Source organism: Hydra viridissima, unplaced genomic scaffold (genome assembly GCF_058129835.1).
Source record: "Hydra viridissima isolate aposymbiotic clone 2 unplaced genomic scaffold, HvirCarnegie_v1 scaffold_3, whole genome shotgun sequence".
In the NCBI taxonomy this organism is placed as follows: Eukaryota; Metazoa; Cnidaria; class Hydrozoa; order Anthoathecata; family Hydridae; genus Hydra; species Hydra viridissima.
The window spans coordinates 11,799,023-11,825,000 of NW_028324302.1; the positions used below are offsets into that span (position 1 = coordinate 11,799,023).

Genomic DNA, 25,978 nt, shown 5'->3' on the forward strand with positions numbered 1-25,978 from the left:
GATGAATTAGGGTGCGGGGTTTTTCCTACACTGATTTATTGATTAGTTTTTTACAATCGTGAGAGGTTAATACCCCCCCCCCCCTTTCTCTCACCAAAAGTTTAATTTTTATTGTCAAATAAAATGTTGTTTCTTAATGGTGTGGGTTAAATATCGTCGATGAAAGAATTTAATTTTCATAATTTTCATTTTATTTTTATATCATTTTATTTTAATATTATTATTTATAGTTTTAATTTCATTTCTTTTTTGATAGTTTTTAATTTACAATCCTACATCCACATCAGTGAAGACCAGTGTCTTCACTGATGTGGATGTATTGCGGTACCCTTTAACTATCGAAAAGAATAAACAAAAGCTGTATTTCAAAATTGTTTTTAGACCAAAGTTCAATATGCATATTTAAAATGAATATACTTTTTTTAAGTGGAAAAATAATATGAGTGCAGAAGAGGATACAGAGCTACGAGATCTTGTTGCTGAAACACTTGAAAGAAATGGCGTTCTTAATAAAATTCGAGTTAGTATTAAAGAGTAAAAAATTGCTTTCAATGAAATATATGATCTAACGCCAACTTTTGTAAATCAAAAATATCTTTATTTAATTATATCTCCTTTAATACAAAACTACTAAGAAAATAGTTAAAATTATAACTCTAACATATTCCAGGTTCACAAGTGCTAAATGACTAGAGCTTTAAAAACATTCAAATCTAGTAACCTTAAAATAGATTGATATATTTAAACCACTCCATAAAAACTATTTTCTTGAACTATTGAAGACTGTTGTCTTATTTAAGGCGGAATTACGAGCAAATGTGTTTCTTGCACTTGAAGAACAAAATTCTTACACACAGGTTTGTATGATTTATGATTTAATGCTGTAATTTAGTTCAGTTATGTATGAATTGATACTCAAATACACGGAGGTTTTTACATTTTGATGCTATAGTTAATTACATTTTTCTGTTAAATATATAGTTTCTATATTTTACTTTTAGAAGAAAACTGTATCTAACAAAACACTGAAATCTTTCTTAGAAACAAATGAAGGTGGATTTTAGAATTATTATTTTTTTAAAATCTGTTATCTTTATTTGGTGTAAATTATATGTAAGTGATCTGATACAACATACAAATATAATTTTTTTTTTTGTGTTAAGTTATATTAACAGCTATCATTAAAGTTATATTAATAGCTATGTTAATCACATGTCATTATACTTAGGTGCATTGCCTCATAAAAATAATAAATCCAATTATTTTGGGACCAGCAACATGTAATAAGTTTTATATTATTAACTTTTATTGAAATTAAAAAGTATATTTCTGTGTATTTTTAAAAAATATTAATGAAAAAGTTAAAAATAAAATAATTTCTTTGATTTTCAACTGGTAATGCATGTTTTTAATCTTTAACAACTGTAGTCTGTTTCATGAATTTTTAAAGTGTATACATATATTCATATGTATAAATCCAAATTTAAGGTTATTTACTTGATTTATATATATATATATATATATATATATATATATATATATATATATATATATATATATATATATATATATATATATATATATAAACTTTTTTTGGTGATTGTCTATATATGGAACCTTGCCAGTAAAAATTTTCATAATTTATTTTAACTGTCTACGCTACTTTCTATGCCTACGAAGTGAGTGTAATTTATCTTATTTTTTTAAAAAAGTGATATTTTAACAGGCTGCTGCAAGTGCTAAAACAAATTTCAACGCATAGTTTTAAATTTTTCTGCAAGTGGATACTCTAAGTACATAAAAGTAACAAAAAATTGGCGCAGCTTATTTGTTGGTATTGAACTGTAGCGCATTAAAGTTTCCAAAACTTTGTCTAATATTGAGTTAATTAGCAACTTTGAGTTACAAGAACTCAAAAATTGTTTAAAACCAGTCCAAAACACCTGCAAAAATAGATCATTTGTGTGATAAGCTATTATCATAAAAAATTTCAGGTGATCATCTATTTTATTTAAAAAGTTATAATCTGTCAAAAATTAAAAAAATCTATGGTAAGCTCCAGATACTTAAAATTTGCCAATTTCGGTCTATATTGATTCAATTATAACTTTTAAACAGTTTGGTGAATCAAGTTGAAATTTTGAGGTTTGTATTTTTTTCATAAATACTGTGAGTGGTCAAAATTTGAAGCATGTTTGAGGTGGTACCCTGGGGCACTTTTGAAAAACTAGGTGATTTCATATGGAATAACCCTATATCATTAAGGAGAAAAGTATGGGAAGGTTTGAATAATAAAATAGTGAATTCAGTGATTTGGAAAAGGAATGACTAGATTATCTACCAGTAATTTCAAGTTTCTTTTACTGTGTCATAGAATTTTAGGCTTTAATAGAAATTTTTTCCGTTAACATTTTTGTTATAGGCTTTTATTTTTTGTTATGTAGCTTTTTCATAACTCTATCAAGTCAGATCATTTTGTTTTTGTCTATTTCTGCCCAGGAGGATCAAAAGTGTGAATGTTTTTAAAATATCTGGCCAAAAAAAGTTTATGATTGATGCAAGAAATAATTCACCTAATTTAACAAAATTTCGGAGTATTTAATCTAAAAAACTCAACTAGTTTTCTATAAAGTTCTAGTTTTCCTGTTTTAAAATACCCACATTTTAAGAAAATTCAGATTGTATATATAAAAATGCCAAATTTTCATGATGAAAATATTTGTTTCTGTGATTTCAAATTGTTTAAGTTCTTATGCTTACAGTTTCTTTAATGTAGTGAAATTACCCTCCCTTAGAAAAACAAAAACTGTTTTTAGATTCAGCACCCTAAAATTATTCTTTTAGTTTTTACAATTCAAAGATTTCATTTGTATAATCCATTTTAAATTTAAAGTAATTTAGTTTAGAAATCTCATCTTTTGATGGAAAGTAAAATATAGATTTTCTTTCAATTAATTATTCAGGTCAGCAGGTATTCAGTTTGGTCAAAGAATTCTTAGAGTTTTTTCACTTGGATTTTACACTTGCTGTTTTAGTTCCCGAGTGTGATTTTGTGAGCATTTTTATTTGTTTCAGTTGTTTTTCTTTTCATATCCTACCTCTTGCTTTTTCTTAAATTTTTTTGTGTTAAACATTCAGGTGTAGGAATGAGTTTTATGTTTTATAATTTGATAGGTAGGAAAAGCTCTGTCAAGAGAAAGCATATGTTCAGCCTTAAACATCTATCCAAATAACAGCTCTCCTTTATTAGCAGAAATACTAAAAAAAAAGGTTTTTTTTATATTTTTTTGTTTACTGCATTTCATCTTATTTTTTAGTTTTGAAAAACTGTGGGTCCAAAAATCAATCAGTTTTAAAGAATTTTAAGAATTTTTTAAGCACTTGGAGAATCTTTGCTCATTTTGCAATTCAAGTTATTTTCTATTTTCACATTTTTAGTTATTAGTTTTATACTTCTTGATAACAATAAATTATTATAAAATTTTAATACTTCATATATAAATCGAATAACAGTTTATTTTAGAATAATCTTGTTTAACTATTTTTATATTTTAAGTATTTTTATTATGGCATACTGAGTTTCATGTTTTAACTATATCTTTACTAAAGCTTAATCTTTATTTGGTTTAATTCATCAATATACATGGTGGCACAAACGTTCCTACACACTTGTGTCTTGAAATAAAAGCTCAGAAAATTTTTTCACAAGCAATCAAATTTAAACTGCTTTCATAACCATAATAAAACAAAGTCTTGAGTATTATAATAACCTGTATGATTTTTTATGAAAATTTTGCAACAAAAACTTCCACACAAGCCTTGGATATATTGAGCAGGTATGTTCTCCCATTCATTTTTAATCCTGGAAATTAGCTGGTCCTTTGTTTGAACTCTAGGTTCTTTACATACCTTATCCTTTAAATAAGACCAGCAATTTTCCAGAGGATTTAGGTCTGGAAAGTTTCCTGGTCAACCTGTCTAAACATTTGTGAGGTTCTCATTTACTCGTGCCATTGCAGTCTTTGATGTATTGCACTTTGCATACATCAAAGACAATTTTATAAAAAAAAAAAACTTTTGCGCTACCTTTTAGAATAAGTTATAGTGAAAAAAGTCTCTGTTAACATCAAACTCTTGACTTACTCTTTTAATAATTTTTTAAAAGCAAGTTAAACTAAAAACTGGTATAATGCTATATTTTATATAATGACTATTTTTAGACAACAATAATGATAGTTTATAAAGTTTGTTAAAATGATTCATTTTTATGTAAAACTGATTGTCAAAACAATTGTTATACTTTATAAAGAATATTCCTGTATATGAATCTGTAATGACAGCCTGTATGAATACATATATATATATATATATATATATATATATATATATATATATATATATATATATATATATATATATATATATATATATATATATATATATATATATATATATATGATACATACATACATACATACATACATACATACATACATACATACATACATACATACATACATACATACATACATACATACATACATACATACATACATACATACATACATACATACATATATTTATGTTTCATTACAGGCTGTCATTACAGGTTCATATACAGGAATATTCTTTACAATTTTCTATATTAATGAAAACTCTTATATGATGATGCAACTTCAGTGAGTTACCACTAATTGGATTTCTTGATTACTAAAGCCATGTAATTTAGCTATTGGCTCATTAAAGTATGTTTACTAAAGCTTGGTTTCCAATAGTTGTAGAAATGTTGTACAAAAATTGCGCAACATTCGTTTGATTTGTTGTGCTGTAAATTGTTGTGCAACACATTGTTTCTATTAGATTGAATTAGCACAAAAGTCTTTAAAAAAAAAAAAAACAGTGTAATCAAACAAAAAATGGCTGTCACAATTTATCAACTTTTTGTTACACTTTTAATTTTAAGACGCCAAAAAAGCGTAAAGAAAAGAAAGCATATGTTTTGGGTTAGAGAAATATCTAAAAATCGCGTTAAGTAAGGTGCATTTAGTTCTTAGGTGCAAGAAATGATGATATTTGATAGGGAATTTTTTTTATCGATACTTAACACTAGAAGCCCCAAGGTGGATCAATTGATCCAAACACGACTTTGACACTTTGCCGAAGCCAAAATATTAACATTGAAAAATTGATATATTATAACTTATTTTGATATTATTTACTGAAAAAGGAATAAATTACATAACACATTAAGAGATGTGTGTTAAGTTGCGATCAAGCTGGATCAATCAATCTACTTTAGGGTTTATAGGCATATAAAAACCTGGGGCTTCTAGTGTTAAGAATGTCTCCTGACAGACCTGAATACCTTTTCTCATTGATCAGATCTTCATTAACGAAAAAGTATTGTCCCAGTAGAGAGTCTATATGTCCATCATAAAGATTAATTATTACAATTCGATACCTGTCTATTGGTGAATCACAACAAACTTAGTCCTTTTATTTTCGAGTTGGCAGAGCTACAGTTTGTAATATAGTCGAAGAAACTTGTTGTGCTATATGGGAAGTTCTCCAAAAAATATTTCTAAGAGCCCCAAATGACATAAAAGAATGGCAAAACATCATTGAAGAGTTTAATCAGAATTGGAACTTTCCACAATGCATAGGAGCTATTGATGGAAAACATGTACGCATTGAGGCTCCTACAAAATCAGGTTCTTCTCTTTACAACTACAAAGGATTTTACAGAATGTGTAGTTTTTCACATCAGCTGCTTTAACAAAATAATAAGCTAGAATGTAATATTGACATTTTTTATTCACATTAATGGATTAAACAGAGAGGCTAGATTGCTTCATCTTTATCTGAAAACTCTAATTTGAGAAGAAGTGCTTGTAGTTGAACTTAACCAAAGCTTTGGAATAGTTGTTTAGTCGCTTTAGCTGTGGAATTAATGATTTTATAAATAGATAATCTTCATCCTTCTCTTCTTCAGTTGGATTTTTAATATTGGAGTTAATCATTTCTAATGTTTTCACTAAAGTTTTGTCAAGTAAATCATCAGAATCTAATTTTTTTCTTTTTCTTTTAGTTTTGTTATTAGTATGAATTGTCAATTCACTTGACTCTACTTGCACACAAGAATTTACATAATCGTTTTTTTCAGTCACATCTTCAGATAAATGATTATCTATCACAACTTAACATTGGTTGTACAACAAATTTTATGTTGTACAACCACAGTTGTACAACATAAAATTTGTTGTACATTCAATGTTAAGTTGTGCAACTTACACTAGAAAATGTTTCCATTATAAAACTAAGTTGTTGTGCAACTGTTGTACAACATTCCTACAACTATTGAAAACCAAGCTTAAGAAATAGATAATTATATATTTCAGGTTGGCAGTAAAACTCCAGATTATGTAAAGCATAACGACCCTAAAGAGTAAGAATATTTGGCTTTTTACTTTTACATCTTATAAATATGATAATTAAAAACCCACAAAATTTGTAAGAATTCTTTCAACATCTTCATTAGCTGCAGATTTTCTTTTTATGCTATATATTTTTAGAAATTATCATTATGTATATTTTTAGAAATCATAATATATATATATATATATATATATATATATATATATATATATATATATATATATATATATACATATATATATATGTTAGCATTTTTAGAAATTTTGGTTTTACTATAGAATCTTGTAAATAAAAATAATGATGCAATAAATTAACAATTGTAGGTAAAGTTAAAAGAAGTCATAGATATTTTACAATCAAATGCTTCTATATAAAATGACATGTGAATAAATTTAGGAAAAATTAGTATAAGACACTAATAACAGTGACATTGCAACAAATTATTAATAACAGTGGTTGTAATAATAATTGAATATACATTTAAAATTACAAATTAAATAATGCCTTAAATAAATATGTGATAATTTAAAAAACCTCATTTTCATCTTTTACGAAACTAACAACAAATTAGCAAAAGAATAAATATGAGCTGTGTTACCATGGGAACCAGTTCAACTGATAACAATGACATAATGATTGGCAAACAGATATACATTTTTGTAGATAAGGCTGTTACAGGACAGAAATATTTTAAAAATATTTTTGTCCTCTTCTTTAAAGCAATTTTTGTTCATTTTAAAGTTATTTGATTTTTGTAGCATACCATGGTATGCCACATTTATTTGTAAATCTTGTTTCACAAAGGAACTGCAGGCTTTATTTTTCAATATTTTCTTCTAGTACAAAGTCATATATCCTTGAGGATGATAATGATTTAGATGATGCTGATGATCTTTTGAAAGATCTTGGAGTATTACCAGCCTCATTCAATCTATTAAATGCTAATAATAAAAAAAATAAACCCAAGTAAAAACTTTTGTTTTATTTGTAATTAAATAATTTTTTTTTGGCATTAAATGGTTGTCTCAGATATAAATTTTCATGTCATTTTTATTATCTCAAGTGTAAGTCTCAGATATAAATTTTCATGTCATTTTTATTATCTCAAGTGTAAGTCTCAGATATAAATTTTGATGTCATTTATTTTTCTTGAGTGTAAGTATATTGATTGTATTTTGGTTCAACCAATTTGCTGAACTTCAAAAAATTTCTGTTCAATTTTTTTTACTAAAAGTTTAGATACTTCTCCAAAATGGAAAAAAAATGATGAGACAAAAGCTGATACACAAAAATTAGTAAATGGTTTAAAGAATGTTTCAAGACATTCTGATGGCGAAAACAAGGATGGTAAGATGCTGGGTAATAAATAAGTTTTATCAAAAACTTCAAATACTAACTTAAAAAATCTATTATTAAATACAATGTTTATTTGTATTTAGATATAACATCACCCGAATGGGATGATCTTCTCAAAATTGACCAAAAGATTAGCAATTTAGGCTTTGGTAAGTATTCTAGAGCTTTATTAATATAGTATATATTAATATAGTATAGTATAAGCCTTTAAATTTCAACATTTCTGTTTGCTTTTAGAAGTTACAAAAGATACTAAAAGTATAAATTATAAAAGATTAAACTTAAAAGAAACTGATTATGAAGATGACTTTCAGGCAACAAGGTCAGTAGGATTGATGCTATTAACATTTTTTTCATTATTTTCTAAAATTTTACTCCAGTCTGTTAAAGGTTTTGGTGTATGCAATCGACCTATTAAATATTTGACTGGTTTTGATTGGCAGAAATATTTTTCAAATAATTAGAATTACAAAGAATAAGACTCATTTATTTGTAATAATATTCATGTTTTGTTTTCATTTTTTTGTTGTCATGTTTTCAATAACATTCTTGTTTTGTAAATCCTTGTACAACAAATATATTTTGAGAAATTCTGAGCTGCACTATTTTTTTTACTTTTTTTAGTTCGCAGAAGAGTGATGGTTTAAGCATAAGTGAAGAGCTAGATGATGACTTATCTATAGGAAGTTTTGCTGGTAGCAAAGTAAGTTGATGTTCTATTTAAAACTTTGCATCTGTTTTTTTCTTTTTTGCAGTTTTAATATAAAAATGTTTGTCAAATTTTACAAACAACATTTTTTTTGTTTTGAAGGACATTTTTAATGATGTTTTTTTTATGCATAAAGTTTATTTTCAACCTTATAAAGTCAGTTATTTTCTGGTTTATGATAGCAAATAACATATTTTATGATTTATGTAGGCAGATGATATATTGACCACTGATCAAACAGTATCACAGTTGAGTGGAGTCGGGTTTGACTATGGAGAAGACGCAGAAAGGTTATGAGCAATCATGAACAATTTTATGATTTAAGTTGTTAAAAGAAGTTTCACTTATTAAATGAATTTATATTGTTGATTCAAGTCTTGTGCTACTTCAAACTTGGAGAAACACTTGAGTTAAAAGATATTTGTTTACACAGAAATAGGATAAAGAGAAAGAGTCCTTTATAAGAGTCAGTAAAGAAAGAGAGAGCAGTTATGTTGGGAGTTAAGGGATATTTTTAGTAACGTCCTTTTACTTGAGAGCAATAATCTAGTAAAATTTAAAAAAGTATTTAGGAAAGCATTCAAGTAAGAGATTTTTAATATTCATTGCGAATTCAAAAGAATAAGGAAAATCTACAGTAAATCAGAATTATTTCGAGCTATCAATATTTTTACTATTTACATAAAGAATTTCTTGTTAAGAATTTGTTTTACTTGAGTGAAGTTTATTGAGTCTTACATACACCCTGCCTGTTTGTACCAAACCTAGAAAGTTTTGATGTCTTGTTTTGATGAAAGTTGCATTTGTGTTCCTCAAACGAACAGTGCCATGAGGTGAAGCTTCTTTATTTGAAATGACTTGATGCAATCTGCTAAACTCCTAAAAGGTCTGTTTGTACCAAATCTAAAAATTTTTGGTGTCTTGTTCCAAACTTGCATTTGTGTTTCTAGCAAAGTTCAAAAGTCAAAGCCTCTCTGGATAACAGAAAGACATTTTCAACACTTTTTCTAAACAAATGATTGTGACTCAGGCAATTTTTTTTTATTATGCTTAAAATTTGAAGGGTATTTTTGGAAAAACCGACAAACGTTTGTTTATCCTAACTTTTTTTTTTTTTGTTAGGAAAGCGGTTCCTCACGGTTGAGGATAAATTTACCTCTGATAAATTTACCCTCCAACAACGTCGGCTCATCAATTAAAAATGAGACTAAAGATCAGGGTTTTTCAGTCACAATCATACCTCAGCATTTTCACCAGAGCTGAATAATCTAGTTCATAACTTTAACCTTTAAAAAAAGCATGCAAAAGAAAATAGAATCCTTTTACCTTTACAACTGAAAGAAGAGAATCTTCTAGAGTATAGTGTCTGTATAACCTATTACCTAAACGAAGAGATCTTTTGTTTTCTTTGTTAAAGAGAAAGATTCTTGTTGAGATGTCATTAGGCATCTTAACAAACTCGGCATTTAGGAATGCAAACTAATACATAAGCATTTAGAAATGCAAACTAGTACATAGGGATCTTTTATAGACAATTCTAAACAGTTTAAAAGGTGTTTTAGTACACAACTAAAACTTGTATGCCCCACTCGGTCACTCAAAATCGCTCAAGGAAAAACATGGAAATATTAAGTTGATTTTAAAGAATGTATCTTCTCTAGTATCATGATCATAAATCGGTCACTTGCGCTAACTTAAAAGATGATGAATTTTCTCATAGGATAGAAATCTGATCTCCCAAGTACCCATTTTTCTCTTCATGTGGGACAGTAGAGATCAAATAAACCACTATGTTAAGAAAGACTTGCCGCCACGGTTGACAGTAAAAAGAAATTTATTATTGCAATATTCCATAATTTTTTACTATAACACAAAATAATTCTCATAAAAATTAAATCCTCCAGGTTTAAATTTATATGAGAATTATTTTGTAAATATATTCTCTGTAGTTCATAACATTTCGAGATTGAATGTACTCAACGGATTTGTAACTAAGATTTAAGTGATTTTTTAATCTTTAATCTTTGTGTTTAACAGCAAAAAAATTATAGTTGATAATAAAAATTTTAAAAGTTGCATTAAAAGTAGCGCAAGAAAAAGTTTGTGAAGTATTATTTTAAAGTTTAGTAAGAATAACACATCGATTCAGAATGTTTTTTTACTAAACTTTGAAATAATACTTCACAAACTAAAAGCAAATTTTAGTGCATTCAATTGATTTTAAATGGGATCCTTATAATATCTTTTTTTATTTCCTGTCAAAAGTAGAATGGTTCTAAAAATAATAGCGTAATACACGATTTTTTTTGTATAAGCAAGGCATTTTGGTCAGAACTCGAGTTGCTTATTTTTCAGCCAATTTCTATATCTCCAGTTGCTTAATGGTTGCTTAAGTTTCTTAGCCTAAATTTCAGTGTTTTTACGAATAAGAGACAAAATACGGTTTAATATCAAGTCTTTAACAGAAGAGTGCTCTTTACAACTAAAATCACTTAAATTCTAATAAAAAAAAAAGATAAAAAATGTTTCTCTCTTCTGCTGGATCTTTATTTTCTTCATCTCCACTTTCTTCGTCTTCTTGTCCGTCTGATTTTTCTACTTGTCCATCTAGTTCCTCGTCTTCTCCGTCTGATTCGTCAGGCAAAACATCAATTGGGTTATCCTTTACTTCGTCTGGAATAGGAGTCTCTGTGATTTCCATCGGGTTGTCAATGTCAACAGGGGGTGGAACAACATAAGCAGGCATGCCTTCAGGATTTATCTTATCGTCCTCGCTACCATCAGCCGTAATAAGACATCCTGATTTCGCAAAGCTCCTATAAAGCATACGAAGAAATTTCTCGTCTTTGGATGTTTTACGGTAAGCTTCACCGACGCAACGAGTTATCAAAATGCGGCGATCTTTTGCCAACAGTTTCCGATCATCGTTGCCAAGCCAGAGTTCAATGTTTTCATCATTTTCGAGCCAGGTGTTTTGTTCTGCTTTAATATGTGATTTGAATGATTTTCCTGGTCCGGCATCAACAGGTTGCCAAAAATGTGTCCCGTTGGGAACACCAAACCAGACAATACCTTTATGTTGTCGCACTTCATTCAAAAACTCATCACTGGGCTGTCAGGTTATCGCAGAACAAAACATACTCATCCAGGTTAGCGACAGCATTGGAGAGAGTGTTCTTCACCCATTTCACGGAAAACGCTGTATCTGCCCATGCATTTGGTTGCCAGTACACATCTACATCAGTGTCATAGGGTAAAACTTCATCTTGACTAATCCTTTTCCCCTTACCTCTGAAAATCAACGCCGGCTTCACCATTCCTTCAGGACTGAAACATATTTGAAGGGTAGCTTGTCACTTATCAAGCCCACTGCCAGGTTGAGCTACCCATACTCTATGGTCCCTTCGTTCCTTTCCCTTACTCATTGGAATTTCGTATGTTCGTTTGCTCTCGACTACAAACGGAAGTGGAATTTGATCTACATTGATTCTCTTTTTTGGTGGGAAACGCCCCCATTTTTTATCGTATGTGGGTTTGCCACTTCCAGACTTAATCAACTTTTCTCTCAAATTTGAATGCCATTTCATCAGAATCGGGGTTTGCTTCTTTACGTCAGCTTGGCGCTAACGTTGAACACACAGCATGCGGATCTTATTTTTCCTTAAGAAATGAGTGACTATTGATTTTGGCAATCTGTCAGCATTCGGGCTTTGTTGTAGGTGAATTTGATTCGCTCGGACATACAACCACTCAAAGTTAACTTTTAGCCCCTTTTTTCTTGCTTCGGAGAATTTATCATAAAGTTTGTTAAACAAAGCTTTGTGTTTGTCGCCTCTTCGGCATTTCCTGAATAACGCGTTTTTCTTGTTTTCGTTGTACTTGTTGTAGATTTCTTTTTCCTTTGATTTCCATCGTGTAATCATACTCTTATGAACGTTATACTTTTTTGCTACATCCCTACTTAACATACCATCGTTTAAGTCATTTAGCGCATCAACCTTTTCTTTTAACGTATAGCTCTTCCGTTTGTCAGCAATTTTTGGTAATTGGTTAGCTTCAACATCAGTAACAAGCTTCTCTAAAATCGATTTTACAGTTTTTTCAATATTATCGTACTTGTTCTTTCCATCAATAATTTGATCCAAGCTCATTGATTTCAGGTCTTTGTCAATTTGAGCAATATCCGTATGTGATAACTTATTTTTACACCAAAACTCGTGCATCGAAAGGGCTTGTGATGTTTTCAGTGATTTTTTGCAAACAATACATTCAAACAAATTATCTTCTTTTTCCTTCGGCACTACATTTACCAACTAACCACGATGACAAATCTTTTTGGTAAAACCAAAGTTGAACAAATTTGTCTTCTTTCTCTTACTCATGATCTTAACAGCGTTGTCAACAACATACACAACAACAACACTACTGTGATTACTTTCTTTTGAAATCGTTTATCTAAAAGAAGTCATTACATTGCGGAGAAAAAAAATTGATTCGAACGCAAAATCGAATGTTTTCATTTCTCAAAAAAAATTGTACGGCAATTTTTTAAACTACATAAAGCATGTTTTATATCCAACACAAAAGTAGTATTTGACAGTAAATAAAGGAACTTTTTGAGTGCTTTGATTTTTATGTGCAATTTATGAGTTGCTTATGTTAACATTTGTACAGAACTGAAGTTGCTTAATATTTTTTCACATCTAGTTCAGTTGCTTATAAACGAGTTGCTTACACAAAAAAAAAAAAATCGTGTATGGGAGGAAAAAAAATGTTGTATGGAAAAATCACTTTTCAACCGATAGTCGTCTAATAGCGGGTGTCTACTGAAAAACTTTACAAATTTTGTTTCTTTCTTTGAAAAAAAAAAAAAAAAAAAAAGACTTTTCAAATGTTTTTTTGGGATTTCCGCAAACCTTAAGAGTTTGTAGGCGTTATCATTTTGTATTTACTAAAGAAACCCTTGTAAAAAAACAAGTTATTTCAGGGACGGAAAATAAATTTTCTGAGCATTTAAATATTTTGCAATTTCAACTATTCAATGTAATGTATCTTGGACTATAATGGGGTACATGTTTTAAACAACTTGCAACTTAGAAAATGCTCGAAACTGAAATTTAAAGTTCCCAAAGAATCTTGCGATGAAATTGAGACCAATAAAAACTTTGGCAAGTGATAATTACCAATCTTTATACTGAAAGAAAGTTATTTCTAGTAACTATACAAACTGATAGAAAACATCGAAACTCATCTGCAGTGTTTCTCGTAATCATAAATTTAAAACGATTTTAATAAAATAATGCTATAATGAAAACCACTTTTATACATAAAAATACGCCTGATTTAATTACATATTTTAAAACATCATTAGACAGATTTTGGAACATCTATGTAAGTAGTAAGTTTGACATTAAAAGTTGTTATAAATTAGAGGAATGATCTTTGTTTCAACGACATAAAAAACAAGATCAGGCACGTTTTAGTTTGTCCGAGTATGGCTCTCATTATGAGTAACTTCCGGTAGGGAACCCGTCATTTTTTTCACACTTTATTTCATTACTAAGGTCTAGTATGCTTGAAAGAAACTTTCGAAATAAACATATATGATATACATTATTAAAGTATATTTATTTAAAGCCTAATATTAAAATAAGTTGGTCAAAATTACTCCCCCCCTCCCTCCCTCTACACCCCGTTTTTGTCTAATAAATATCAAAATACACAATAACTCCTTTTTAAAAAGCTTAATGCCTTCAATGTAGAAAAGTTCAAAATATTGGTCGATTAAATAATTCGATTGTACACTTTCGATTTCAAGAGTTAGAAGTGCCAGTTGCTAATCTTAATGCTGCGTTATACATTTGACTTGTAGACTCGCAGATACCTAAATGCAAACTTTTTTTTTGTTATGTGATTCGGAATAGTACGAAACAAACCAGACATTTTATTAAATCAATAAAACGAGATAGGAAAGGTGCGACTAACCCCTAGATGCTGCCATATCCATAACTCTTTTTGGCACAAAAGAAATCTTTGGATCATCATAATATGTCAATAAAAAATCGCAGCCATTCTAAATTTAAGTAAATGAAACTTAATCTTATTTTTCTCAATTGTTTAAAAAAAAATTGTCTTTATAAAAAAAACCGAAGACTATTTTAGAAAACAAAAAATTTCCCAATTTGCATAAAAGCTGATGAATGAAGCTCAAATGAAGTACAATAAAGCTAGAATGAGGCTTGATTTGAAAAGGTGAAACCTTTACATTATCAAAATATTCTCAGCATCAACTAAATAAACATTCACCAGTAAGTTTTTGTAATGAGAAAAATTAACCTGGTTAAAATCACTTGCGTGCGGTTTAATAACCATTTTTGATTCATAAATATTTACTCTTTCTATTTGCTCGTTTTGTGGAATGGTTGAATTATCAGTTGCTAATTGACATAAAATCATAACTTTTTTCTCTTCATCAATCTAAAAAAAAAAAATGCATTAAAACAACTAGAACCTCTTATCATTCTAAAAAACACTTTAAGCTCATTATATACCTTGTAGCGACGCAGATAAATATATTCTCGGGTTGAGAAAGGGTAAGGACACTTTGTGACCCAATGAACAAGTTGTGAATTAGTTTCATCACTTGTGTCAACAAGATCAAGTTTGATTACATATGGGTCCCATTCTTTACGATATTCTGTATTTATCTATATAAATATAATAACTAATAACCAGTAAAAAGGATTCAATGAAAAGGATAGAAATAATAAAAATATATCATTAAAAAAAAAGGTATATCAATTGATATAAAGCAAAAGGTCATATGCCCATTTTTTATAATTTATAGTAATTTAAATTTTTCACTGAAAATATTTAAATGTCTGGATATACTTAAATGTTACTATTACGATATTTTGAATTGGTCAACCAACCTTGTTGGTTGACCAATTTATGGCAATTTATTGTTGGTTGACTAATTTATGGCAAGTTTAACATAATGGCAAATAGTCTAGGTATAAGGTAATGGATGTTTCTAGTTTTATCAGTTGTAGTAGAGCTTTTGCCCTATTTTGGGCAACACAAGGAATTTTTGTGTAGAAATAACTCAAATTTTACAGAAATATGCCCTTTTACCTTACATAAATTGATATGAAGCAATTGAGAAAAGTAAAAAAGTAATATTTTATGCAGAAATAAAAACAGATTTTTACTTGAACATCAAAGAGATTATTTGCAGTAATATTATAGAATGTGGCTTGAACTAAAATATTGAAATATAAAATAATTTTAAGTACATTAATTTTAAATCTTAGATAAGTTAGAGTTTAATTTTTATGCAAAGCATAGATAAAAATGAAGTATAAAAAAAAAAAAAGAAACTTAAAAAGCAAAGATAAAAATTACCTTTGTACTGATATAAACCATTTGGTAGCTTCTTACGATATACTACACAATGTTCACTACTAGTAAACTCTAACCAATCTTCTTGAACAGTGCGCATCAACTTACTTCCTGATTCAGAAAATTGGAAGTGTGATTTATTGTCATCATAATACCTAATTAAAACAAAAAGGTTGCCTTAGAAGATTGATACTTTTACTCTGAAACAAAACACTTAAGGAGAACATTAGAGAAGGAGGGGAATTGTGTTTGAAGTCCAACAGCCATTGTCTTGTGGGCCACTCTTCTCCAGATAAGACCCTGTATGAATGTCATCTCAGAGTTTGCCCTGCTTTAAAGAGCAGACCACAAAACTTCATACATCAATTTAATCATACATCAACTTCAAACATCAGCTTAAAGGTGAGTTTCCACTCATCCGTTTTAGTTCCGGGAAAGAGAAAGGGATGGGAAAATTAATAACGCGAGCATGCGCAATGAAAAAATTTTTTTCATCAAGTTGCAGTCCACATTTTCATTATATTATTTAAGCCTAGCTGAATAAACTTTTCCAAAACATTTAAATGCTAAATGGATTGAACAGAGGGGCAGTGTTGAGTACTCCAGACCTAACTGTATTTCTAATTATGAAGATAAATAAAAGATAAGTTTGTTGCCACAAAAAACTCATAATTTTCACTGAGATATGGTAAACTATTAAAACAGAATATGAAGCAATATGAAGTTTTCTTAGATTACATGCACTCAAATTTCTTTAAATAATTTACAGTGCTTGGATGAAAATGAATAGCATTTAAACACATTTGCATTTAAGACTAACTTTTTCATTTTATCTTCATTAAAAATTTCAAAAATTTTATAATGAAGATAGAATGAATAAATTAGTCCCAAACACAAATGTTTAGGACTAATTTTTAAACTCAGAATTTATAGCAATAAACAAAAGTCACTTAAAATCATTCAGCCTCCAGCAAAGTACTTTAAGTTAAATTTTTTCACATATTTATATTTTTTACTAATTTTAAAAAACATACCAGGGAGCATGTTTTATTGTGTTTTCTGAAATTTTTTGTTTTTAATCAAAAAGTGTGATTGCTAGACTTTTTTAAATCATATTTTAGTTTTTGTGAACTTTCTGAAAAACATTTGTGGACTTAATGCACTTTGACAGCTAGTGTGTATGCTTTTTTTTTTTTTTTTTTTTGAAAAACTGTGTTATTAAGAAAATTTACTTGTCTAAGTCTGCTTCTGGAATTCCAGTATGCAGCCAACATCCAGTAAAACATAAATGACTTTTATCTATCTCAGCATTAACACCATTACAATTGCAACTGTCTGTATGTTTTTTACGAATTAAGCTGCTAACTTCTGGAATATTCTTTTTTGATGTCTTCCTTTTTTGTTTAATATTTGTACTATGTCGAGATTCTCCAAAGCTTTGTTCTTGTTGCATACATATCTTGTGATAAGTGGCTATAAAATTGTGTAAATTTGCATGTTTTTTAAATTCTTGTTTGCTGTAGCTGCTTTCGTCTCCTTCTGGAGACAATGCTGAAGTAAAGTTTGAACTATGATTTACAACTAAGTTCAATAAATTGTTTCTAGTATCATAGTTTGAAATAGTTAAACGCAAAATTGATAGAATATTTAAAATTTTATTTCGAGTTACATTGTCTTGCAAACAGCCTAGATCTTTTCCTGTTTTTTCCTTTGTAAAATTTCTAATTCCATGTCCTAGGCTTCGTGCAGCATAGGACAATCCTCTGTAATTTATTCGTGGAGGAAGTCTTTCATATGACTTATGATAGATAATAGTAAAAACAGCTTCATTACACAGCTTATTTACTTTATTCTTCATGTTACGAAGCCAATTGTGTTCATTCATTTTAAGTATAGAGTATTCTACATCAAAATACATAAGCACATATTATCTTTAAAATAATTACAAACCTAGAAACAAAATGAAAATAAACAGAGAATTACTGTTCCACTGCAACAATTGTAATTTCATTTTGCAATTAGCTATACAAATGTTTAGCATTTATATTTAAGAAATGAATTAGTGGATAAGAGAGGTGAAAAACAAAGCTTTACACATTTACTTTTTAGTGGATGATAAGTATTGAAAAAAAAATCTTTTTTTATAAACACACCAATTTTGAATAGCAAGAAAAACATTTAAACTGTACTAAGTAAAATTTTTTAATAATAAAAAGCTCAAATAACAAACATAGTTAACTAAAAGTATTATTAAAGCAATCAAGCATTAGACTTATTAAACCTAATTAATGGTAGCCTTTTTAACTTAGAATGACACTGCTGGTCAATACTTTAGTCTTGATCAGTAGCGACAAATTAATAGAAGCTTTATTTTCATTTTATTTAGCTAATGTAAATACATTATTGATTTTGAATGTAACTTCTTAACTTTCATTTATAACAAACCCAATCGGTTTCCCTTTTTTTCGGTTAAGAAAGAAAAAAAGCCAAAGTGGTTGATCGGAATGAAAAACATAGTTTAGCAAACGACGTATTTTTATAATAAGTTTTTTTTCAACGTTCATAACGTAAAGTTATAAGAGTTATTAGAGTTTCTAAAACCTTTTCTTATACATTATATATGATCTGTTATACTAATTTAAAAAGCAAAAATTAAGATAATTTACTTATAGCTGTATATTTGCTGCATTACCCTAGGCCATAGTTGAATATTGCGTAAATGTTCCCTAGGAAAAAGTCCAAAGGTTAAAATTAGCTAGTACAAAATTGTCGAAAAGTTTCTGTGCACGTGATTGTTTTCGTATCAGTCAGTAATATTTCTCGAAAAATGGCAGCGAAACAGGAAATAAATACAGCACAACTTTTTGGGGAAGTAACAAAGAGCTTTCGTGATGGAGATTTTGTTCAAGCACAAAAGATATGCAACAAAAGTACACATAATTTTATAAATTTTTTGGTTTCCTCAGTAAAACTTAAATAGTGTAAAGTGTCTTTCTATACCTTTAACGTCTTAATCAAAGTATATTACTCTTTTATCTTTAATTAGGCACCTTAATAAGACTTAAGTATTATTTTTAGTAAAGTAATGATACAGAAAATTAATTTTATTATTTTTGAAACACTGCAATAGCTTTTTTTTTTCATATAAAGCTGCCATATTGAATAAGCCTCTTCACTAATTTTGCAATAACAGGCCATATCAAAATAATAATACCATTTTAACATAAATAGATTAATTTTTGTAAACTGTTGTTATGAAAAAATTACTTAGTTTCATATGAAATATATCTATAGTCTTAAAAATTCTTGTAAAGTCTTGTTTATTTTAAAATTATTAGCTAATTGCAAGACTGCAAAAAAACGTCTTAATATGTCTTGGGACTTTTCAAGACCTAATTGAGCTTGTCTTGGTATTGGTAAATCTTTTAAAATAAATAGATTTATTTTGAGACACAGAATGATATCAGATACAGATGAGATTAAGATTAATTACTGTTATACATCTAGGGATTTGGGCATTAAGTAAGACTCAGTGAACTACAACAACAGACTGAGAAAGGAAAGCAAAAGAATATACACATTGGAGAGAGCATAAAATGAAGATATGAAAAAAAACTAAAAAAATTACTATGAGAACTGATGCTTACATAATTTGGCAATAAAGATAAAACCAAAGATAGAATATTAGACATTTCAAGGGAGAATAAGTGCAAGCAGTAATTGATGATGTTATTATGAACAAAAGTCACTCCTAGAAAGAAAGTCAACATGGCATCTAATACATTTGGTATGATTCAACATTTAATGGCTCCAATTAAACTAGCCACAAAATTATTCAAGGAACTAACAGAAGAGTTAAATATCTTAACCCTATACCAATTGTCATTGCCAAATGATACAAATTTTACAAACTATGTCAAAAAGAAGGAGAGACTGTCAGAATACATGTTAAGTTTACAAATACTAATAAAATCCTAACAATAGGAAGAGGCTTCTTGCTGAAAGAAACCTCAACTTGTAAAAAGTAATTGACATTTCCTATAGTTTAGAAGAGGCAGACAGCCAAATTTTTATTATCAGCTCACAAAATCTTCAAAATTAAAACAGAAAGCTTTACCAAGAAACTAATCAACAAACAGCTGACTGTTACTAGTGTAATCTGAATTATCATTTAGCAAATGTTTTTAAATTCAAACTGATGGCATGCAGTTATTGCAATACAAAGGATATTTAACAAAAGCATGCAGGAAACTACCAAAAATTACCAGCATTTTAATTGAACCTTCACAATGCAGAACACAAAAACACAAATGAGAAATATGCACCAATCTGAAGGTTTCTGAAAGTTAGTGAACCATTAAATACACCACTTGACAACTATTAGGATTTATTCTCTGACAAACTTGGAAAAGTGAAAGACTGTCTGGCTAAATTCAGTATAAAACTGGGGGTGGTTCCCAAATTTTGCAAAGCCACAAATGTCCCTTTTGCCCTTATGAAGCTGTAAACCTAGAGCTAGAATGATTGGAAAATGAAGGGATATTAAGACCAATGTCCTATTCAAAATGGACATTACCTATTTTAATTGTACCTAAACCTGGTAGGGAAATGTGAGAAACTGTAAAGAATGCACAGGAATGACAAAAAATCCAACCAAAGCATTTGTACATTTGACCATTTGACAGGATCTAAACAGATTATATTTGACCTTTCCACATGAAATATTACCTATTGCTAAAACACTAATGGTTACCTCACAGTCACCATGAAAATGATTCTCTCAGTTTTGTATGCCAGTACAACTAGTCAGTGACAATTATGCACAATTTCACTTGTTCACACTCAAAGATTTTACAAAAGTGAATGACACTAAAGAGAGGATTAAACATTAAAATAGATAAGGGAGGGACCAGAGAAATTAAACAGTTGTTAGTAAATTATTGATCAACACCAGTAACTACATCATAGCTAACTTCAAGTTGTTTTTAGGAAGATGCATCTGCACAAGAATCAAACTAACCAAGTTTGCAACAAAAGATAATAAGTTATGGAACAAAAATGAAATATAATCAACTAATTGAGAATCAAGCCATGCATTGGAGATAAATTGTTTGTTGGAAACTATCCAAATGAACTCATTTGAATATCTGGCACTATAATCTAAATAATTTATGATAGAACATATACCAAAAGACATGTAGATAGAAAATCAACAGGATCAAGTTAAAAATACCACCAAAAATGAAGAGCCATTTAAAAAGTTATCAACGACTAAGGAATAAAATATCAAAATATGGAATGAACAAAATTTAAAGAGGGATTGTGAATCTAGTGAACTGGGCTTTATATAAGAGCCAGTGAACTGCATTCACCCAAAGAAGAAGGAACAAAAGGACAATATGAGAACTGATACTTGAATGATAATTTCAATACCTTTTAAATTTATGCAACTGCAAATATTTTAAAATAACCAGGAGAGCAGCAGATTATTTTCTTCTTTTAGGTTTTGAGACTAGATGTTCTAAGGATTCCATATAAAGTTAAATGTAATATTATTTAAGTAAATATAAAGTTAGTAAACATATATTTTGAAATAGAAAGTGTTTTTTTTTTACATTCTCCTCTCTAACAAAGAGGTACAGCTTACAAAGAGGAGATTTCAATCTTCTGTATAGTTTGCCAGAAAGATTACTGATTTCAGAAAGATTACCCTAAAACTGTTTTAGGAGGACTGTTGCATACAACTCAAGACACTTTTTTAAAGAAAAAATGAGTAAGCATCTTTTGTTTAAAAAGTTGCTAAAGTAGGTATAAATACAGAGTAGAAAAAGATTTAACTTTTTGTTCACATAGATTTTGGAAAAATACTAAAATACCTTTTATTTAAAATCACTAAACCTCAATCATTTACATTTCAAAAACAGTTTTTAAATCTACTCTTAAATTCTTAAAGTAGATGATGTTCTAAGTTGTGCAAAGTTACTAGTGGAAATTTTTTTTACCCTCAAGGTTTCCACTTTGTAAAATTTCTTACTTAAAGTTAGAATTATACTATTAGTATATTTAAAAAAAAGACATTTTCTTTTTCTTTTTTTCTTTTTTTTTCTTTTTTTAGTATTAAAGGCATTTCCAAATGATGTTGATGCAATTAAGTGTAAAGTAGTTTGTCTCATACAACAATCATTTTTCCAAGAAGCACATGATGTTATTACATCTGCAGAGAAGAAACAGTATAAGCTTATACTATTACAGTTTTAAAATACTAATGTAGTAATTTCTATAGTCAGAGAATTCGAATCTTGTTTTAAAATGCGTTAAAAAATTAAACTCCTTATTTAGACTTGTTTCCATGCCATTTGAAAAAGGTTATTGCTTGTACAGATTGAATCGATTACAAGAAGCTAAATTACTACTCTCTGCTACAGAAAATCTTGGCTTGAAAGAAAAAGAGCTTTTGGCACAAGTGGTAATTTCAATCATTTACATATAATATGTATGGCTTACCTAAATTTATGTTGTAAAGTAAGCTAATGCAATATTTGTTCTGCACAAACATTCATCTTTACTGACAAAAATTTACAGAATATTTGCAAAGAATAAAGTTTTATAATTTTTATATGTTTATCAGTTAAAAAGACAAAAATTTATATTTGTATTATGTTAGTTTATAATTATGTTTACAATAAGTTTGCTTGTTTTATTTTGCAACTTATAAATTTAATATATTTAATATTTTGTTATAAAATTCTCAAAATTTTTTATAGGACTACAGATTAGAATCATATTCAAGCTGTTTGGATCTTTATAAAAGCGTTATAAAGAATTCTGCTGTATGTTTTTAGTCATTTTTCATGTATTTGTTACAAAATAGTTAGAGTAATCTTGTCTTAGTTATGAAATATTTGTCATGATATCTTGTAATTCTTATTATATTTTCATGTTGATAGTATGTTTCTGGAATTATCAATTTTTTAAACCAGCATACAAGCAGTGTTAATTTATAAGTTTGGTTAAAAAATCTGCAATTAAAGTCAACTGAAATTTGGTCAACAAATCTGCAAAAATTAACCAAATTGATTTAGTCATTCAGCTATAAAATTAAGGTCTGTAAATTTCAGGCTTAATGCTTATGGGAATTCCCAAGAAAACTCAAGTAGCTATGCAAAATTTCAAAATCATATCTTTAAGGTTTTGATGAAAAAACACCTTCAACTCACAAGTTTCAAAAAATTATATAAAAATAAATAGTTTCCTTGAATAACATAAACATTACATGCATTTTTATACGAAAAATCTGAGCAGTAGTAATAATACCACACAACCATTTGAATTCTGTGCAAATGATTCCAATATGATACACTTGTTTTTATCAGTGGAATTTTTATTACTATAAAACTTCCAAGTATATGTATTTAAAATACAATTTAAAATTTTCTCTAATGGCTTAATATTTACTGTTGTAGTCAACAATGCACTGCAAAAACTTTGAACCATACTCTTGATGTGATTTGATCTTTGAATTTCAAATGCATTGCTTCTGTTGCCTGTTCACTGATTAATCCATGTACCATGGCATTTGATGAATTTTGGTACATGGAAAAAAATGGCTGAATTCCTTGGTCTTGCTTATTTTGATCCAGTTACAAAAAACTTGTTGTGATTCTTCTTCAGACTTCCAAATGTCCATGAGACTCATTTGGTGGAAAGTTTTTCTGAGTCAATGTAGCACCAACAACATGGGTGTTTGCTTGAATGTTGATTGAATTCTACACATAAGGTTGGTGACTTTGAGTACATATAAAAAGATAAACTTCACATTGTTTGTGTTGATCAAATCCACCAATGCCTTAATGTTCTTTTAGGATTCTAGCCTCTTCTGCAATTGCAATAGTTATTTGGTATAATGTTAATTGCATCAACAGGGGCTTCTTAGATGTCATCATCCAGCTCCCCATTTAAAATTGCTTGAATGAAGAGCTTTTAGTTTCTGAGTAGTATTTGAGCAGCATTTTTCTCTCAAACTGAGAGTAGTTGCGTATCATGAAGAGCAGTTTTTCAGTCTTCAGAGGATGTAATTTCCTCCCTTTGTGACTGTCAGTGCTAAACAAGCGCTCTGAGAGTGCTGAACTTGTAGGAATGCTCAGGATAACAAAGGCAGCCTTGAAAAGAATTAGATAGACGTTCCTTTTTGTCACCCAGAACTGCATTGAACTTCCCATCCATGCAGAAATTTTCTAAACATCATTTTCATAGGCAAAAAGTTCTCTTTTCAATCCAATTGCACTCTTCTTCTGCTTCTTTGGCTGAATAAAGCTTAAAGAAAAGCTTCCAAATTGTAAATGCTGAAGGCTGTTGTCGACAGGGAATGGTTCAAACTCAGAGTCTTCTTCCCCACTTTTGCTGAACAAACTTGAAAAGAACTCTTTGATAGCTTCTTCAGGATCCTTGGCCAAATTCTGGAGACTAAATATAGTTTCTTTGAACTTGATATTCAAGAACTTGGCATATTGGTCTGAAAAATAAAAAAAGAGAATTAAAAAATTCAGACTTTTATGGGCAAAAAAATTGACCTTAAGGCAGATAGTCAAACTTATTCATACTTTAACCAATTTTTACTGAGTTTGTGTCCTAATATTTACAGCTATTTGCATTTTTGGAATTATTCGCAACTATTCCAAGTTACTCGCATTTCTTTTAACTATTCACAACTGATTGCATTACTTCAGATAATTTTTAGCACTTATCTATATTAGCAACTTAATAGATGTAACTTTTGACAATTGACAATTGTTTTAAATTAAATCGTAATTTTTGACTAATAATATTTTAAAATGATTTTTCACTCACATTTGTAACAAGGGTCCAAGTAGTTGGCAACCAGGTAGACAACTTGTCTGGATTTTTTTCAACTTTAAGCAATATTTGAAGGCAATCAGCACCCTGTTTAAAATTTACAGGCACTAAACAAAGAAATTAGACTAATTGGCAATGTATTAGCTGGTTTTTCGACACTACTTTCATGGGGAGGCAGGTCATCTGGATCTGAAGATAGTGTTGGGTTTTTTTTTCCATGTTCACTTCCTTTCTAACATCGTTTAAAGAAACAGAAAAAGAAACAATTCTAAAAACAATGATGCTTTAATGATCGCTTTTGCTGGTTTTTGCTTACCTTGAATTTTTCATAATAACTAATCAGAGTTGAGCATTTCAAATAAAGGGTGAGATACAGTAATTTTGTCAACTGGATTGCGTATATAGCATGAGGAAATATATTAAAAATGTAATTATTGTGTTTATTATGGTTATATTTCACTTTGGTAATTTTTTTAGAAATAGTAATTTATTTAGAAAAAAATGCACCTTTTTAATAGAATATTCGACAGAACCGCTTAGGTACAAATAGTATCAATAACCTTTGGGTACCAATTATTTAAATTAACTGAAAGATTGAGTCAGGTTGGGTATGAAGAATTTCAACTACCTGATTTTATTGGCGTTATCATGTAATACCCTTTTGGGTAATCGGAGTCCGATAAAATTATTTTTAGCTTTTATTGGTGTCTGATACTCAATCAGTTTCTATCAGGACCCAGAAGTTCTCTAGACTAAACCATTCTGTTGTGCATTGACTTTTTTAAAGTAGATCCAAGTTGCCTTATTAGAAGATAGAAAGTCCTGCATTGAGTTGAACATTGAAAATGCCTTGGGTTTTAGAGTGATGGCCAAAAACATTTGTGCTTTTGTTAGTTCTAAGTCAATTAAGCAATAATTGCTTTTACTAAAATAATTATTTTAAAGTTAGTTATTGTGATTTAATAGTTAAGTTTAATATTAAAACCTAATTATTGAGTCTTAAGCTTCAAGCTTTTGAGTGTGTGGCTCTTTCATTACCTTAGTCAAGTTTTTGGAGGAACTTTCAACAGTTGTCACAAATTCCTCCTGGAACCTTCTCAATATTAGAATCATAGTCCTTTTTCACAAAGTTTGTGCACTTTCAATCATAAATGTTTGTAAATTCTCATTTGCATTTTTGCAAACACAAAAAATACAGTTTTATGGGAATCTTCGTGATTTTTA

The 25,978-nt window shown here is 28.9% G+C and overlaps 3 protein-coding genes across 9 annotated transcripts in view; 2 read left to right on the forward strand and 1 right to left on the reverse strand.

Moving 5' to 3' along the window:
• Positions 1-323: 323 nt before the first annotated feature.
• LOC145202397 (centrosomal protein 43-like) lies at positions 324-8,874 on the forward strand. Of its 6 annotated transcripts, none has more exons than XM_090083120.1 (12): positions 325-520; positions 801-857; positions 1,002-1,053; positions 2,964-3,052; positions 3,175-3,270; positions 6,399-6,445; positions 7,276-7,401; positions 7,670-7,794; positions 7,875-7,940; positions 8,029-8,113; positions 8,416-8,494; positions 8,711-8,874. In XM_090083120.1, the coding sequence occupies exons 1-12, from the start codon at positions 440-442 to the stop codon at positions 8,795-8,797; spliced, it is 990 nt and encodes a 329-aa protein (XP_089939246.1). In that variant the 5' UTR covers positions 325-439; the 3' UTR covers positions 8,798-8,874. The 6 variants fall into 6 exon arrangements, 4 of the variants coding, with proteins under 4 accessions (XP_089939248.1, XP_089939246.1, XP_089939249.1 ...); XM_090083121.1 differs by having other exon boundaries at positions 327-520; positions 7,670-7,782; XR_016451149.1 differs by having other exon boundaries at positions 328-520; positions 7,675-7,794.
• Positions 8,875-14,232: 5,358 nt separating this feature from the next.
• Positions 14,233-18,670, reverse strand: LOC145180467 (stAR-related lipid transfer protein 7, mitochondrial-like). 2 transcript variants are annotated; one of them, XM_090081217.1, is made up of 7 exons: positions 18,568-18,670; positions 15,905-16,056; positions 15,712-15,761; positions 15,052-15,207; positions 14,837-14,977; positions 14,486-14,573; positions 14,233-14,384 (listed from the first exon to the last, which is right to left on the reverse strand). In XM_090081217.1, the coding sequence occupies exons 1-7, from the start codon at positions 18,588-18,590 to the stop codon at positions 14,314-14,316; spliced, it is 681 nt and encodes a 226-aa protein (XP_089937343.1). In that variant the 5' UTR covers positions 18,591-18,670; the 3' UTR covers positions 14,233-14,313. The 2 variants fall into 2 exon arrangements, with proteins under 2 accessions (XP_089937343.1, XP_079911489.2); XM_080055363.2 differs by having other exon boundaries at positions 17,134-18,637.
• Positions 18,597-25,978, forward strand: part of LOC145202596 (signal recognition particle subunit SRP72-like) — an 18,759-nt gene continuing 11,377 nt past the window's right edge. The window contains exons 1-4 of the mRNA XM_090081215.1: positions 18,597-18,831; positions 22,017-22,131; positions 22,241-22,367; positions 22,666-22,731. Of these exons, the coding sequence (XP_089937341.1) occupies positions 18,729-18,831; positions 22,017-22,131; positions 22,241-22,367; positions 22,666-22,731 (411 nt within the window). The 5' untranslated portion in view covers positions 18,597-18,728. The remainder of the gene's footprint in view (positions 18,832-22,016; positions 22,132-22,240; positions 22,368-22,665; positions 22,732-25,978) is intronic.

Bases quoted from the DNA above. Each gene is read 5' to 3' on its own strand.
- LOC145180467 (XM_080055363.2), bottom strand. From the start codon at position 17,819: ATGTATTTTGATGTAGAATACTCTATACTTAAAATGAATGAACACAAT. The intron at 16,057-17,133 runs GTAAATTTTCTT...TGTTTTAATTAG, and splicing joins CCAGAAGCAGACTTAGACAA to GTATTATGATGACAATAAAT. The intron at 15,762-15,904 runs GTAATTTTTATC...TCAATATTTTAG, and splicing joins TGGTTTATATCAGTACAAAG to TTCAAGCCACATTCTATAAT.
- LOC145202397 (XM_090083120.1), top strand. From the start codon at position 440: ATGAGTGCAGAAGAGGATACAGAGCTACGAGATCTTGTTGCTGAAACA. The intron at 858-1,001 runs GTTTGTATGATT...TTTTACTTTTAG, and splicing joins AACAAAATTCTTACACACAG to AAGAAAACTGTATCTAACAA. The intron at 7,795-7,874 runs GTAATAAATAAG...ATTTGTATTTAG, and splicing joins CAAGGATGGTAAGATGCTGG to ATATAACATCACCCGAATGG.